Genomic DNA, 18075 nt, shown 5'->3' on the forward strand with positions numbered 1-18075 from the left:
TTACTTCAGTTTAAAAGAAAGCTATGCAACTTCATGTGTTTCTCTTTTATTGTTCATATTAATAAATTAGTTCTTCCAAAATAAGGAACAGCTGGATTAAGGAGTGAGACACACCTTTCCTGAGGTTGGAACTCTGCCACGTGTTCCATGAACTGTTTGCTCATTTGTTTTGAAGGGGCTGCAGTCTATCTGATTTTGGGGGCATGTTGGCACACTGTCAAGGCTTGTCGAAGGAGGTAGCAGAACTCAGCCAGGAAGAAAAGAAGCTGGATGAGTTAATCCAAAGCTGTTCTCATGACCTCAAGCTGCTAAGAGAAGATTCTGAGGATCGGAAATATCCTTTTATAGTGAATGAAGCTATATTCCTTTGATAAATATACTTCCTGCTCTTCATTTTTTGGTCTAGGCCAGTGTTTTTCAAACTTGGCAACTTTAAGATGTGTGGACTTCAACCTCCAGAATTCCCCAGAAAGTACACTGAAAAACTCCGGCCTAAGCTATAGGGCTGGTATTTGGCATATTTCATGGAAGTGCTTATGTAGTGATAAATAGTACACATGGGGCCTATCCTTGGCTATTTTAATATTGCAAAATATCAGCAAAAATGTCTTTCAAAAGGCTATCCAGCAGAGAATCTGCTGCTTAGTTTGAGTCCAAGACTCTTGTCAAGCTGTCCCAAATCTGGGAACCACTGCTGCGTTTTTGTCACTGAGCCTGGCAGTGAGGTTCCAGATTATAATTTGTTCACTCTTCACCATAATCTCTACACACACAATCTTTTTTTAAATTTAGTTTACCAAGTTATGAAGATAGGTTAATGGGGAGACAACATAAAAATACTTACTAAAATACCTACTTTAGATTGTTAGCTCTCAACTGCTGCTCAGCAATTCTTTAACACTGATTACATTAGCATATGTTAGGTATGAAGATATTCAAGAAATTAGGAATCTTAAAGACCAAACTGTCATACTTGTCAAAGCTCCTCCAGAAACAAAACTTGAAATGCTTGATCCAGAAAAGGTAAACACTTACTTTATTGTACACCACAACCATTTTTCTTTTCTACATCAATTTTAAAACTAACTAGACAACCCACAACCTGTTGGGTCATCCTTTCAGAGATATTTCCTTACTTAAACAGAGAAACAGAATGGTCACAGGTGGGCAAACAAGCAGTGGGAGTGACTTCCGACTTCATGCTGGCTTTCCCATTGGCTTTGTTTGTTGGAAGCTGGCAGGGAGCATGGGAAATCACTCCTCCTCTTCCTCGGCTGACCCATGGAACTGCCTGCCACTTTGCTGGGGGGAAGGGGAACAAAGGAAGCCCTGGACCATGAGGAAAACTGCAACCCTGCTCCCCATCCCAGTATGTCCCCAGGGCCCCCTCCCTCCAGGGAGGAAGAAGGCTCACCCATCGACCGCCGGCACTCCCAGCTGGCCCGACCTCATCAGCAGGCATCCAAGTTGCTCCCTCATCCTTCCCTTGCTGACCACTGCTAAGAGATTTCAGATTTTGGCCTTGGTTCCAAAGCAGCCTGTCGCCACTTGCCTGTTGGGCCTTGCTGCCAGCTGATTGGGCACAGAGGCCAGAGGGAGGCAGGAAAGAGGGCAGGGATACACCCCTCCCATCTTTCCTTGAGCCATGCAACCTATGAATTTCTGGGAAGTATAGTCAGAAGGTGTGGTGGCGCTGAAGCGGCCACAACTTTGCCAAATTTCAATCCCATGGGAGTGATGGGTCCCGGATTTTGGACACAAGTAATTTAGCCCGTTTGAGGTACCTTGGTTCAAAAATTTTTGCCCTATGATGCACCATTTCGCCCAGTTGAAGGACACAAACAGACATGAAAATTTTAGTAGTATATAGATGTTTATTTGCAGGAATGATTTAATGGAATAAGTTTTGATAGGTGACAAAAATTTTCCAAACTTCTGTGTTACTTTCTTTATGATCACTGTATCTTGGTTATATACTTGTTTACTGATAGATTTTTATTTATTTTTATCTGTCTTTGTTTTTGGTCAACTCAAGACAGCATACACACCTAATGCTTCCCCTTCCTACTCTCCCCACAACAACAACCCTGTGAGGTGGGTTGGGCTGAGAGAGAGTGACTGGCCCACCAAAATCACCCAACTAGCTTTCATGCCTAAAAGTGGGCTAGAACTCATGGTCTCCCAATTTACTTTAAATAATAAAGTTTCCCTCTACTTGCACTCCATTCCTGGTGACTACATGGATAAATCCAAGGTGTTTTCTTGGCAGCAATATAAAGGTAGTTTGCTATTGTTTTCTTCTGGAGTGACCATTCAGTTTTGCTTCTTCAGAAGCCATGTACTAACAAGGTAAAGCTGCCAAAGTCAGCTAGGTACTGTCACCTGCTGGGATCTTAATTTCTTCTTGTGTTATGTTCCTTTTTGCACATTTCATTCCCTGAGATGCTGATCTACTACTATCCCATTCTGTCCATTTTACTTCCTGAACAGCTGGAATTAGGCTTCTTTCTATAGCTTATGTCAGGCTTCTTTATATCCCCTGAGTCACCTTCTTATTGTGTCTGCTCACTCTGCATCAAATCACAAGTACTAATGTCCTTTCCTTTCTCCTCAACTATCCTGTGAAGTGGCGGGGGGGGGGGGTGGCGCTGAGAGATGATACCCGGCTCAGGGTTACCAGCTAAGCTTATTGGCGAAGGAGGATTTTAAGCTGGATCTCTCTAGTCGAAGACCAGCTCTGTAACATCTATACCACATGTGATCCATGTTAAACAGCTATGCCTTTCATTGCTAGCAGCACCAGTGCCATTTGACTTTCTCTTTGGCAGTCTCTGCTGCTCATTTATCAGTCTCTGCCTCTGCCTTCTCGCAACATACAGTAGATTATAAATTCTCTGGGATGGAACTATTGTATCTAGAAGTCAGGGGCATACTTTGCTGCTGGATATAGCAAGAACATTCTCTTTCAGTTCCACATTCCCAAGCAAACACAAGAAGTGGCTTTATTAGGAAGCCATACATCCAAAGAAGTGCTGTGTCTTGCAACATGCTGGAAACCTACTTTATACCTGTATGTCCATCCCAAAATTCAAATCCTGGGTCTTCTGCCTTTTTGAAGCAATTTTCTTCTCTCAGCCTGGAAGTCAACAACTCCTTATGGCTGTCTCTAACATGAGAATCAGGACCTTTGCTTTACCATCTTGAGCCCTTATGCTGTGTTCAGGGCATCCTCTCAGTCAGCATAGATAAATCATCCAAGTTTAGTATTAGTAAGGCTGTGCAAATCTTCGAGGGGTGCTTTAGTTGAAGCACCCCCCTTGAAGTTATTTCACAAAGCAATGTGGTCCCCTCGCTTCTAAGAATAAAGCAGCCATGCTGTTTTCTCTGGGGCTTTCTCTCTCTCTTGTATTATTTGGAAGAAGATGTGCTAAATGCATGTGCAGCACATGCACAGAAACCTTTTCCAGCAACTGCAAGAGTTGGAAGAGAATATGAGGCCATATAACGATAGGTTTAGAAATGGAGAAAGATTCATATTTTCACCTGCTAGGTCATCCTCCATTATCAGTTAAGAGAACAGCTTCCTCAGTGCCATGAGTAAGAGGCTGAGAAAAATCTCCACTTTAGAAACCTCCACTTTAGATAAGCTGAATTCAAAAGGGGAGGAAACAATCCCATTGCTGGAATTTCTATAACCTTATGGTACCTTTTTCAATAAATCTTGAGAAACTCTGGAAGAAACTTACCTCCTTGGGTTGGCCAAGAACTTGACAGGGAGCACGAAACACCATGTTAAGGGAACCAGGGTTACCTCTTTGGTCCAAGAAGGCGCATCAAAGTAACCTTACCTCACCCATCTTCTACTAGACCAGTTCTAATCATCTTGTAAATTTTTTCAGCCTGCATTGGGCTTCTTTTTTGCAGATCAGTATATTAAGAAAATATCTGAAATTCTTTCTCTTTGCAGAATAAGCTGATACACTTATGTAGTACTCAAGGACCTATTGAGGTGTACTTGTGTCCAGAAGAAAGAGACTACTCCAGTCGAATAAAAACTCAGGATCAGGATCACAATGGAAATATCTCAAGAAACATTTCCAAAGGTAACCTGAACATTGGTCATGAGCAAGTATATGCAGAGCTTAAAATCAAAGTACATTCTGTTGTTGTATAATATTTTAAATGCTAGACTTTTAAGCAAATTAAAGAACTTTTTTTCCTTAATTCATTCTTGAGTACAGATCATAGTATTTTACTTGTGTTTATAAGTATTTGTACATTCCTAGTTTGCAGTGAAGATTTGGGGGCATGGGAAATGAATTCTGTTAACAAAATGCATTAAACCCACTCCTTGTTTAGTGACAAGTTCCATTCCAACAACCAGGTCTTTAAGTGAAATGGTGGCTAAGTGAACACATGACATAGAGAAAGAGAGAGATGCTGTGAAGATCACTGGTTGCTGCCATCTCATTCAGATAAAGTTCTCTTGTGGAGCAACGCCTGTGTTACTTTCACTCCAGCATGCATTGTCAGGTGCACAAAATGTGGTTGTAAATGTGTGCATTGGTTGGAAAAGGAATTTTTATGCCCAATCTTTATGGACGCTAACTGAGGTAGTCACTAAACAAGGAGTGGGTTTATTTGTGTATTTCTAACAGACAAATCGATTTTGGCAATCCCCAAACATTAATGTGACTCATGGAATGTGTAAGTTAAATTGTCCCTTTAAAATATAGTTGCCATTTTGCCACAGAAGGCAAAATATATCTATATCGAATATGTTTGCCTTAAAGCATCCACTCACTTGGAAAGTAACTATTCTCTGGCCAAAGCATAAGAGCTTACCTAGGGAGGCGAAATAGAGAAGGAAGTGTCTATCACCTTCTCACATAGCCCAGGAGCTGCCTTTGGGCAACTGAAGGAAAAGGAGCAGTGTTTCGGCACACTCTGCACTTCTAGTAGTGCATCGTAGGCATTGCTTCTTCAAAAGCCATGCATGCTTTTCCTGACACATTTGTTCTCTGTGCTGAGCAGGATGGATATGCTATATACATGATGACAGTGGGCGGAGAGAGTGAAAGGCCTAAAGCCTCCTTTCCCAGACATTCTGCTAGAACTTACTGAAAGCTTTTCATCTTACGTGACTTACCCAAAAGGTTTTCTGGGGGGAAATTAATTCTATGTTTTGAGGGTGTCTGGTGGCCAGTATTCTTCCTTTCTTTCAACATACCCTCAGATGCTCTGATTTCCCCCAAAGGGGGAAGGCAAACTAAGGGAGGTAGTTTGCTTCATGTTGGCAGAGCACACTCTAAAAGAGAAGGTTTCTTTCTCATTCAACTAGCCTCTTTTGAATCTTTCTATGCATAGGGGGAGGATGACTTGAAGATTTGGATTTCATAATTAATACTGATCCTGATGTTTATGTTTTATAAATTCTTATAGATTCTAAATAGAATGTTAATAATGTAAAATCAGTATGGTTCCTATTGCAGTGCAACACTCATATTTTCTCCTAGGTTTCAGTTGTTTGGTATCACTTCTGGTGATTAAGGGAGGGAAGTTGTGTATAGCATTCATGATTAAGAATGTAAGTTTCCTAGGGGTGTGTGCTTTAATATAAAAGGTGACATGAAATGTTTGAATTTGAGTTTGGTTTACAGTTTACTCCTATAAAATATGCATATTGCAATGCTCTTTATGGTTAGGGTTGTCAGTGATGGAGTTTTTAAATGTTAATAAAAGAACTCCAAGTAGCTAACAGCAATCTTGCAGAGTAGAAGTGTGGACCAAAAAAGAGAACTTGCACATCAAACTTAATTATGTTCAGAAATAAATTCAGTCTTCACACAGCAGTTAGATGAAGAAAAGTAGAGGTAGCTTACTTTTATTCAGCAGATCTGGATACAGGTAGGTTCATGGTAGAAAGGCACTTTATCACTGATTCTTTGTAGACACTTTCTATGTGGAATAGAAAGTCTGTGTGCAAGCAAGATGGTAGGGAGAAGACTGCAAGCCTGCAGCCCTCCCTGCTTGCATGTCTGCCCACGAGGTAAAGATGGAGACTGTGAATCTCCCAGACCAAGAAGGAAATCAGGTGACCCATCTGACTTCCCACAAGCACAATAAAGACATGCCTACCAGACAAACCCTCTTACTATGCTCGTGAGACAATGCTGAGTTGACCCCTGATCATTCCAACAGTCAGATCGGGGTAGTAAAACTCCAGATGGCCGCTAGAGAGGTACAACGGGTTAGACTTTATCTCTTTGCTGCCATCTAGTGATTGTTCTGAAAGTTTGAGGTCCATATCTGGTCGTCATGGCTATTCATTGCTTAAGAATTAAAGAACCACAGTGATTTCCTTAAGCAGGACTGTACACATGGAAGAGATGACCCCATGGAATCTACCTTTGTAGCTAGTATTGTCACTTACATGTATAAGCCCTGCTTGTGTCACAAAACCACTACTCCTCTGGACTTAGCAGTTCCTGAGGCTGGAAGGTGTTGGGCTGCTACTTCTTCCTAGCTTAGCAAAGTATAACTTTACAGTAAGCAGGGTGGAAAGCATAGCATTTATACATAGCAATAATGTGAAATGTTTGAGTGCATTTTTTGATATTTGTTCTCTTAAAACAATTCTTCTTATGACAGACCTGAACTCTGATAACTCCAGAGGTCCTGACTGTTTGGAAGATGCAACTGCCATCTCCCCATTAGTTTCTACCACTAACCTTTTGCAGCAGACAGAGGACCAAATTACTTCAAGTTTTGATGGGCCATTTGTAAACTTGTTGCCACCTTTACTTCATGAAGACTATCTGCTTGGCCTTGATGAAGAAGAAGGCATCAGTGACCTTTTTGATGCTTATGACTTTGAAAAAGTACCTGCATTGATGGATGGATTTTTATGCAGCTGATTTTTTTTCTATTTCCTTTTTAAAAGTGAAACCAGAATACCTGCTGACATTCCACATTCTCTCTCCTCTTAATCTCTTAACCCTTATTCCATTTCAAGGATTAGAAATTATAATGTTTGATATTTGTATGGAAATATTACATAGAATAGTACAAACAGAGAATGGCAGACTTTCTTATCAGAGTTACCTTAACTTCAAATTCAGGCAGCTACTGATTTGGCAAATTATAAAAGAACACAACACAGAAATGGGGGAAATGGTTAAGCCTATTTTATTCTGGTTTACTGTGTCTATAAGCTTCATGAAGGGCTAAAGAACTGTTCTAACCACAAATAGCATTTTTTTCCTTACTATTTCAAGCTGTGCCTTCTGTAGAACATATATGTTCAGCTTTTTGATTCAAAGAGTACAAAGATAAAGAAGTACGTTTGAGACACACAAACAAAAATGTGAAATAGACTTCTTCCAAAGTTATCTAGAAATATTTAAATTCTTATCTGTGCTCTATTTTTGAGCATTCACCTATCGCTGAGGACATTAATAGCCTCAAATAATTTTTAATATGAAATAGGCTTTAAAGATGTTGCTATCCAAGGGAGAATGGAGGTGGTGACCCAAGTCAACACAGTGTGTCTGGGCAACCTCTTAGTAACCTTAAAAAAAGACAAGTTGTGTGTATCAGCTGTTTTAGAAAGAAGGGAGAGTAGGCAGTGTAGATTGGCTTCAGCTTCAAGCTCTCCTTAAAGAACAGTCATTTTACCTTCTTTCCAAAGAGCTAGACTTATACAGCCCATGTTTGTATTTGGCTGGTGAACTGCACATAGTATCAGGTTCTGCAGGTAGTTGTCAACCCACTTCACCTTCAGATGACTGAGGGTGATAATTTTCCCCATGCTAGAAAGAAATCTTGTACTGAGGAAGTCACTTGCTATATGAAAAAACAAAGGTGCACAGTTCAATATCACTGTCTGCAACGTGCAATAGAACTGGTACATAAAGTTTCTGGTACGAAGTGGGGCTCTTTGTTAAGTGCCTACTAGAATTGCACTGTGGGCTTTTTTTTTTTGCTAAGAAATACTATTTAAGCCAAACTTCACTTTTTCAGTACACTGTGTTTATTTGAGAAGGTTAGTTGGCTCTACTTCCAGTTTTGGAAGTTGATACAAAGCTGACATTTCACCCAAAGTGTAAATAATATGCTTGTCAAGACTCTCTTCACTGAATTTTAATTTATAACTCTTTGCTGATATAATGTGGTTTCTGAAAATGAATAGAATTCATACATACATACATACATACATACATATATATATATATATATATATGAAATATTGTCACTTTGGTTAATTAGTTGAATAGTTTAAGCAGTATACATTACTTTTTTCTACATGATTAAAACATTTCTGAAATGTTTGTTTTAAATAATATATGTGCAGGTTTTCTGGTACCATTGAAATGCTGCTATAGACACTCACAAATGAAATGGCTGAGTAATAGTATGAGAGTTGTACGAATGAGCCTTGGAAAATAATTGTGTAAAAAAAGGCAACACATTAAGAACTGTTAAACAGTATTACGTGTGTTTTATATGTGTACAAACATGTGCATAGTTCATTGGTTATTTAAGTTGTGTGTTCTTAAACTATGGTCATAACAGTTTTGTACAATAGGAATGAATTTGTAAAGCCTGCAGAGTATTTTATAGTTCGCTTGTTATTTCTTAACCTCCCCCTCACAAAACCTTAAACATGAATCTGTAAATAAAAATGTAGTATTTAAATATGTCATATGGAGGAACATAGGAGTTTGTTTGCGCATGAATGCTTTTATTGTATGAAGGGGATCTCTGGGTAGAATAAAATGAAAGAAAAAAATAAAATGCCGTTTTGTACAAGTTACATATTTCCCAGTGTATCAGCAAAATACTAACCTTAATATACTTTGACTAGTATGTTAGTTCTAAAAATGTATAAAATAATGTAAAAAAACAAACAATTTTTTCATTTGCAAAGGCAACCTGTTCTATAGCTGGGACCTTGTCTTATTAAATGTAACTGACTTTTTAAATGGTAATCAATAAAGCTTTATATCAATACATACTGTATATGTTTCCTCCTGAGTAATTTTTTCATCTGCTTCAAGTTATTTGATATGCATTTTACACCAAAGTGATGAGCAACATACCTAGTCATATGGAAGCTCACTACACTGCCCATTATGGCTAAGCCACAGGAACTGCATTCTAGCAGATGTTACCCACAGACTTGCTATAGAAGACTTGCTCTTCTGTAACTGTATTACTGGCTACATTCATAGAACACAAACAGATTAGCGAACCATGTAGCTAGTACAAAACTCAGTCTATTCAATTAATTTATAGCTGAGTGTGTTGTCAAAAGCCCAAATTGAATTAAATTATATCACTGATTGGGATACTATAGATATATTTGTATTTTTAGTGTGCTGCTACAATGGTGCACTGGTCACTCGTTTGGCTTGTGATCAGCTACCATTCCAATATTTTCACATGTGCTACTACCCAGCTAGATAGTCACCACAGCATATAGCCATTGAATTTACTTTTTATAAGTGAAAAACTTTGAATTTGTCTCCTGTGGACTTGGCAATCCAAGATCTATTGGCCGCTGTAGCTGAAACTGCAATAACCTGTAGTTCAGCAACGTCTGAAGGTCCAGTGGTTATGTTCCCCTGGTCTCTGTTAAATTTTGGTTACTTTTGGTTTGCTTCAGATTATCAACATCTTTTTGAATTTTGCTTGCTTCTAGAGCGTTGATTACACCACTCAGCCTTGCATCATCCAGAGATTTGATAAGTATTCTGCCCACCTCTTCATCTGAGTCATCAATGATGAGTATGAGACCTAGAATCAAATCCTGTGGCATCCCATTCCTCTGTCTTGGGGGAAACTTTTTTTCCCCCCAAGATAGAAAACAAGAGTGAAGTCTGTGTTGGGCTCTTAAACTCTTATTTCTGCCTAGCTTCAGGCCAAAGCATCTACAGCTAAGTCACAATTTCTAGCTGTCTGGCAACTGTTATAAGCTATCCAAATTTAGTGGAAAAAAGTGGGAAAGCTCTGAAAAGAAGAAACTATTCTAGAACCAAATACAGTATAAGGCTGCACAGTGTGCAAAGTAAACAGAAAATACAATTCTAGCTTTCAAGCTTATCAGAAGTTGAACCATTTCAGTACATTACTAAGCTGGCTTACCGATTAAAATCAGCCTAGCATTTTGATCAGTGCAAATTCATGAACGCCTATTCAAAAAGCAAGTCTTTTAAGCGAGCAGATAATAACTACCTTCGCAACTTACTAAAGCTTCAATACGCATGTGCCCTGTCCTTAAATAGCCACAGCATGACCTTTCAACCCAGAAAGCAAGAGAAGGAGGAATCGTGGCTGTGCAGCTCTGTAGGGTTGATCTCTAAGAAGTGCTTTGGAGGACGGGCACGATGTAACACCTTAAAGCACCCGCGTGATCGGGGTAGGGAGAAAGGCAACTGGTTTAAAGAGTTGGCAACACGTGCTAAGTTCCCACGCCTGCGTCCCCGGAGCACCTTTTGGAGGTGAATCCGAAGCTCTGCATAGCGCTAGAAATCATAAATCCTCTAATACGCAACTTCTCATAACCTTCATTCATCGTGATATTCCCCAGAGTTTATAAACGACAGACTGAAATCCTCTTTATTCTATTACCTCTCATTCAATATATGTAGATAGATAAATCTAGCTCAGGAATAAATGCTGCCGAAAAAATCAAGCCTCTCTCGGGTTGACCCCTTTATTTTTTCCGAGGGTGCCTTTTCATCGTTTCCACGGCCTGGGGCGTCGCGTTGATGACCTAGGAAAAGAGTCAGCCAGCTCTTACCCCGCTGAGCTCGAATTCTCATTTTCGCGAAGCAGAAACAAATTTAGTTTGTTCTCTCTGACATGCCGTCGCAACGTCTTTTTTTTTGACGTGTGAAGGGGCGTGGCCATATCATGGCGCCGTGCATGTGCAGCTGTTTGGAGTCGCGCTAAAGGCTGCAGGTAAGCTGTTGGGTCTTTACGGTTGATGCCCCTGTTAGCGCACCACCGGTCGGAGGAGATCGGTGGGCTGAAAAATAGCTTGTCCCGGTGGTGTGTTTTGGGGGAGTCCACCGGTGGATGAGATGCGCTGATTTCTTGTAGCTTAGGGGAAAACCCTTTTTTGGGATCTCATCCAGTCGGTTGCGAAGCAAGCGATGTCCGTGTCTCTCGGTATATGGAGAAAATCTGTGTGGCCGCTAGGAGTCGAAAACGACTTGATGGTACATAATTAATCAGGTATATTAGAAAATTGAAATGGATGAACCTGTGTTGGAGCGAAGCAAGTTAGAGTTTGGTTCGTCTGTCTTAGACTTTTTCTAAAAAATCTATCTGCAGTGTGGGTCTCAACACTTTAAATCAGTGTTTTTCAACCTTGGCAACTTTAAGATGTGTGGATTTCAACTCCCAGAATTCCCCAGCCAGCATCCTGGGAGTTGAAATCCACCTATCTTAAAGCTGCCAAGGTTGAAAAAAACACTACTTTAAATCATAAGATCCTTATTGCAACAGGAATTCAGGCTTATTATTAATACATTTTTGTGGAGAATCAGGATTTGTTATTTGGGGGGGTTACTATATTGTAGAAGGTAAAATAAAATGAGCAACTCTGGGGCTAGGGCATTTTGTGTCTTAAAATATTTTTAATGTAACAAAACAAAAAAGGATACTATGGGAACCAGCATTGGCTATGGTGGGCCTGAGTGTTAATCCTTTTGCTGCTGTTTCCATCACCTGGTGCTCTTTTGGGGGTCACAGCTGGGCTGTTGGATTGCCTTCAAATTGTTCTTTAATACACCAGCGACCATATATTTCACCATTAACTCAAGAGTTTTGCCCAAGTTGCCAGCCATGGCCTATAATTTTTTTTTTAAGTTGATGGGTTTTGTATGCTGAATATCGTGGAGCTAAAGTCTAATACAGAGTTAAGGCTTGCTCCATCCCTTCTAATAGTCTAAAAGCTGCTGAAGATATACTTAGTGTAGATGTTTAAAGTATTATGGACCATTTTGTTGACTGTTTTGTAAACCACTGTGAGTCTATTGATTCAGCGGTTTATAAGTAGAGTGAATGAATGAATAAATAAGTGAATATAGGAAAGAGAATCCCAAATCCATTTAAAAGCTCTATATTTTATTAGGCCAACTGAAGGTCACATAATAGAATGTAAACCTTTCAGTTCTCTTACCTTAGACAAGTAGATAAATAATAACAGAGTAAAGGGAGGGAATCAGTGATGTGATTTCTTTTAAAATGCCTTAAAATGGAAGTAACTGCAAATACTCAAATTAGAGTTTGTCAGATGCTGAGAAGTTTCAAGTTGTATTTAAGCCAGTTCTAAGGACTGTTGTATGAAGAAGCAAATAAGCGTGCTTGTTCAGAATGCATTACTTTTTATGTTCTGTAATGCCTCCCCAAACTGAGGCATTACAGAACATAAAAAGTAAAAAAAAAAAAGCTAGATACTAATTATTCATATATACATGCAGGGTAATTACTATTTTGTAATTTTAAAATATTTATTAAACCAGTTTATTTTTTCAAAAACAGGTAGGTTTCTTGCAAAAAAACCCTAAACAATCCCCATATATATAATAAAAACATTGACATAATAACTAACATGTTCTAAATTTTTATACTCAAGAGAGAGAATCATAAAAGAGGAAGATGATTATCTCATATAAAATGCACTGTTTAAACAGGGTTCGGTAAACAATAAGCTTCCAGAATCAAATTGGTTTTCCTCTAAAAAATCAAGGAACACTGATTGGAGCCAGATACAAAATAATGTTTCAGGAAGTTGGACCTAAAATATGGCTCGGAGCACATGTTTATCTTAAGAATGTGTTTTTAGAAGCAGATGTTGTGTTCAAATAATTTTTATTCAAAACCTAATCCCAGTTTTCTTTTAAGTTATCTTAATTCTTGCAACCTGATTTAAGGGAGAAAGTGGCACTAGTTGATTCCAATTTGTCTTCTGTTGCCCTCATTTTGAATTTCCAAAAACTAAAAGGTCCTCAGGGCATACAGATATGCTTTGAATATTAATACAGTATTCACATAGTAGGCCAACCAACCAGGTTGCTTAAAGACTCTGTCAGCTGATATCTTACCCCTCATACTGTACGCTTTATGTGCTCATTAGATCTGGCAGAGAAGGCATGCTGCAGGTACCATCTGCAAGGGACTTATTTCTGATGGGTCCCAGGAGGAAGGCCTTCTCTGCTGTGGTGCCCACCTTATGGAACATTTTCCCCACCCCCACCCCCACCCCCAAGGTCAGGTTAACTCCATCTCTGTTAATGTTCTGGAAGTCTCTCAAGACCTGGTTATGTCACCAGGCTTGGGGGTCCCAGGAAATGGGTGACATTCTAAGATGGCTCCCCTATTATGGTTGATATATGCACTCTCTCTGTGCTTTGAGGTTTGTATAGTCTAATTTTTAATAATATTTTAATATTAATAATTGTTTGTTTTTATAATGATTGTTATAGGACACATTCTGTAAGTTAGCCCATTTGAGGTACCTTGGTTCAAAAATTGTTGACCTACAATGCACTTTTTCACCCAGTTAAAGGTTACAGACGAGCATTTTCATAGTATATAGAAACTAAACTTTTAAGCATGGTTTATGAATCTCAGGGGTAGGGTTCACACAATATGCTAAGCTAAAGCCAGTAAACGGTGTTATGGCTTAATGTAATATGTGTATCTAGCTTACAATGTCCAAAGCAAATTGTGATGACACCAAAATGATACTCATATTCTGACATCATCCATAAATACAATGATTAGGTACTTGTGTCCTGACATCTAACACAAGTCATGGCATTTTGTGTGATCTCATCGCACAGATGCAGATGCCATAGCTATTGGACAAGTTTGTAGACTGCACCTATGCATGGTTTAGGTTAATCTTGTGTAACGCATTTCTGCTGAATAAAAAGTAGATGATCAAATCACTGGTTATTTGGGCCTCTTCTTAGCTTGTGGATTGATTTGGACTATAGCCAGCTTCTGAGAAGTGAGAAGTCCTATTTTTTAATCAAGTCCAATTTTCTTTTCCTTCAAAAAAGAAAGACCTGGATTCCCATGTGGGATGGAGCTTTGCTGGGAGTTGCAAAGATGTTGTAGTAAGCGTACTGGTTAGAGGTTATTCCTGCCACCTGACCATCCATAACTCAGAAGAGTATTTATTGTTTAACTTCCCTGTCTGGGTTCAGATGGCTTCTGAAGTCATGGCTGAGGTAATTATTGTTTTTTATAAACCATGAGTTCAGGTTGTGGTTGAGATAAAAAGCCTTAAATTTAACTTGGGCTTGCTTCAGTTTGGATAACAGGTTAATAACCTTTATATAAATAAGTGTAGGAGTTGGCAATTTTTAATTAATTTAGCCTGTCTGAATGCTGTAGAGAGCATGGCAGTCATGGCAATATTGAAATATTGGGGACTTGGGAATGGGGTGGTTTTCTGTAAAATTGATATAGGCGCAGTAAGAATATTTTGCATCTTCAAAAAAGTAAGATTGAAAACCACACTTCCAAACTCTGGTGGCATAACCTAATTTATGGGCTTCCTAGATGTCTCCGGTGGGTCACCCTGTGTAATGGGCAGAAGGAATAACCTTAAGGGACAGGAGGAAGAGCTGCTATCAAGTGGTCAAATAAAAGAAACCTGAGTCTGGGACAGAACTGTAACTTGAGAAAACGTCTGAGACAAGACCTTCTCTAGTTCTCCTGAAGATAGAGGGAGGGAGGGGGGAAGCCCATGCAGACTTGCAAGATTCTGTTGATATCACCTTATAATAAAAATAGCATTGACCTGCATGACTTCAGTTTCATAGTGTGGTCTACCTTGAAGGGTTGACACCATGGAAGAGAGTATGCTAAGTAGGCCTGATCAGGCAGAGCTGTTTTCATGTTGTCAGCTGAGTAAGGAAGCACTGCCTGAGAAACTGTGGCTTGCCCACCATTTTCTTACTGTGTTGGGCAAAATCACTCACAGAATGTTTGTAGAGATATTGCTGAAAGTTATATAGTAGAAGCAAACAGTGGTTTGAACTTTATCGGTCCCAGCTAGTCTGGAAAATGACATGTTATAAATCTTTATAGATTATCTGTTAAAATATGGTACCTAGTTTCAGTATGGGTGAATTTATTTATTTACTTATTATTTTGATGTTAGATTGGCTTTCCATGAATGATCTTGCTAATTAAAATGATGGTTACATTTATTCTTATTTAAAGCTCAACTTTCTGGCGTGAGTGTACAGGTGTCTGCAGTGGGGAGGGGGGAGATGGCATGTCATTAGGTACTGTATGCAATTTGCATTATGATATTGTTGATCCAAATTGCATAACTTGTATCATTTGGGCAATGATATCACAATGTACGTGATATTATTGTGGCTTTTGATGGACACCTACAAATGATTGCTGCTCTTTGCTGTTTTAAATGATCTGTTATTCTTGCAGAATTTGTGAGTGTGGGCATGTGAATTATTGTACACTTTTCTTTTACAGGGATTAGGATTGTTGTTATATGTTTTTTCTCTTCTACCATATATTTTTATCTTCCATAGAAAATGATTGCTACTTGTGATCCTTGCCTCGAAGACATTGAAGATATTGTGTCAGCACAAGATCCAAAGCCATTTGATCGTCAATTCAGCAGAAAAAGCATCATTCCTAAAGTGCGAAAACGCCAGTCACAAAAGAATGTGGAGGTGGATGATCATCCCCCTAGAGACAGGTACATTTGTCAATGAAAGGTAGAGCTGTATTAGATAGAGACACTGAGCTCTTGAATGTTTTAATATTCTTTTTCTTTTATACTTGAAACAAACTGAATTTGTTTATACTTGAAACAATTTGTTTTATACTTGAAACAAACTGAAAACTTCTGTCCTAATTCACCTTTCTAATAATTTGAAATAAGATTTTGCCATACCAAGTACAGTAACTTTAGTTTGTACCAGGCAACCCATGACCCACTGGGTCATCATTTCAGAGATATTTCCTTACTAGATTCCTCAATGCCTTCAACAGTGGCAGAGCTTCTAATGTACTGCCTTCACTGGAAAAGTTCTTAAAAATTCAGGGAGACATTCAGAGATGTATCTGCCTTGAAAGTAGCCCATGTTAGTATAGCACAGTCAAACATCAGGAGTTGACCAGAGGAAATGTTCTGTGACATTTAGCATTATGTCATAAAATGTTTTATAATAATTTTTATGTCATAAAATGTTTTATAAAATTTGCCAGGTTTCTATTCCATGGGAGTCATGGGTCCTGGATTTTGGACGCAGTCTGTAAGTTAGCCCATTTGAGGTACCTTGGTTCAAAAATTGTTGGCCTAAGATGCACTGTTTCACCCAGTTAAAGGTTACAAGTATCAAACAGACACCAGAGTTTTAGTAGTATATAGATTAGGTTGATTCTTTTTAGTATAGATAATTCTACTTTCAACTTATGGCTTTCGGGTGATGGAAGACATATGGGAATAAGGAATCTGGGAGCCTGAAGCTAGATAGAAGCTCATAAGGAACACACGGTGATTAATCTTCTGTTGAGTAGGACACTGAAAGCAGAAAAGGACAACCAAATGATTGGAGACTAAACAGTTCTCTCCCCCACAGGTCCTGCTATACTGCCTCGTGGTGGTGGTGGTATGTTCCTGGGAGGGATGAGTGAAAAATGCCGGGAGTATATGCCAACACTATATACTCCCAGCAGGGTCACCCAAAGTGTGAAGATTATCTAGCTGTCCAGCTAAAGCAAGCAGGTACCTATATCAGGCAGCAACAATACAGAAAGGTGCTGGAGGCACTTTAGTGACAATGACAGAGGCATCATTTCATACTGCACAGGAGAAGGCAATGGTAAACCACTCCTATATTTTACCAAGAAACCACATGGACAGACAAGATAAAGTGATTGACAATATAGTGCCAGATGATGGGACCCTCAGATCAGAGGACAGGCCACATGCTACTGAGGAAATGCTGAGGACCTTTTGGAGTACAAATAGTGTTTATGAAGGCTAGATTAAATCCTTCAGAACATCTAGTTGCTGATGTTGCCATTCAGGAAAAGAAAATCTAAAGCTGCAAAGACATATTTCAAATGGGAATGTGTAACAAGAAGCATGAACATGGGAAAGCTCAGTACAGTGAAAGATGAAATGAGTCAACTACACATCAACATCTTAGGCATCAGCTTGTTGGAACAGACTGGAATTGGACAGTTTGAGTCAGAAGATCATACTTGTCATGAGTGAGGATGGCGAGCAGGGGGCTCCCATCCAGGCTGTAAAGCGCATGTGTAGTACTGAGGAATTAGGTGGCCATTCAAAGAGACACAGATCGGGTCCACCTTAGCCTTTGGGGTTTATATGTCTGGGTTTTCCCACGCTTCTTCAGTTTGTTAGGATTCTCTGTTATGTAGCAGTAATAAAACACTAGAGACCTACTCCTTGTCTCAGCGTGGTTCCTGGCTGTTAGGACAATACTATTTACTACTGGGGATATGAAAAACAAAGAAGGAACAGTGTTGCTTTCATTGTCAGGAAGGATATGCTAGGTTACAGTGCAATCAGTGACCAAATAATATGAATTAGATTTCAGGGACACCCCTTACTATGCAAGTTTATGCTGTAGCCACTGATGTGGAAGAAGAGGAGGTTGAAGAGTCTTTATGCAAGTTCAATCTTGCCGTAATTTGAGAATCTGAAATCAACAGAAAATGCAAGCAATATGATTTGTGGTTTGTGGTTGGAGAATGGAATGCTGAAGTTGGAAATACTGAAAGGAAAATATATTAGATTGTATGGCCTAGGAAACTGAAATGAAGCAGGAGAACACTTTTTTATTTCTGCCCATCCAATGATTTCTTCATAGCTAGCACAACTTCCAACAATCCAAACAACACCTGTATACATGGACATTACCTGACACTGACAGAGCTTCAGCAAAGGATCATTATCTTGTTGTGGTGCTGGAGCTTGAGCACCTCAATGATGCCATGAGCTAAACCTTGAAGGGCCACCCAAGTCGGGAAGGTCATGACAGAGAG

General features: G+C 39.3%; 2 protein-coding genes across 2 annotated transcripts in view; both read left to right on the top strand.

The window, feature by feature from the left end:
* Positions 1-9021, top strand: part of E2F3 (E2F transcription factor 3) — a 34121-nt gene extending 25100 nt beyond the window's left edge. The window contains exons 4-7 of the mRNA XM_063298964.1: positions 176-334; positions 909-1023; positions 3968-4103; positions 6652-9021. Of these exons, the coding sequence (XP_063155034.1) occupies positions 176-334; positions 909-1023; positions 3968-4103; positions 6652-6917 (676 nt within the window). The 3' untranslated portion in view covers positions 6918-9021. The remainder of the gene's footprint in view (positions 1-175; positions 335-908; positions 1024-3967; positions 4104-6651) is intronic.
* Positions 9022-10945: 1924 nt separating this feature from the next.
* Positions 10946-18075, top strand: part of CDKAL1 (CDK5 regulatory subunit associated protein 1 like 1) — a 338480-nt gene continuing 331350 nt past the window's right edge. Inside the window, exons 1-2 of the mRNA XM_063298967.1 lie at positions 10946-10965; positions 15585-15754. Of these exons, the coding sequence (XP_063155037.1) occupies positions 15588-15754 (167 nt within the window). The 5' untranslated portion in view covers positions 10946-10965; positions 15585-15587. The remainder of the gene's footprint in view (positions 10966-15584; positions 15755-18075) is intronic.

This window comes from Candoia aspera, chromosome 3 (genome assembly GCF_035149785.1).
Source record: "Candoia aspera isolate rCanAsp1 chromosome 3, rCanAsp1.hap2, whole genome shotgun sequence".
NCBI lineage: Eukaryota > Metazoa > Chordata > Lepidosauria > Squamata > Boidae > Candoia > Candoia aspera.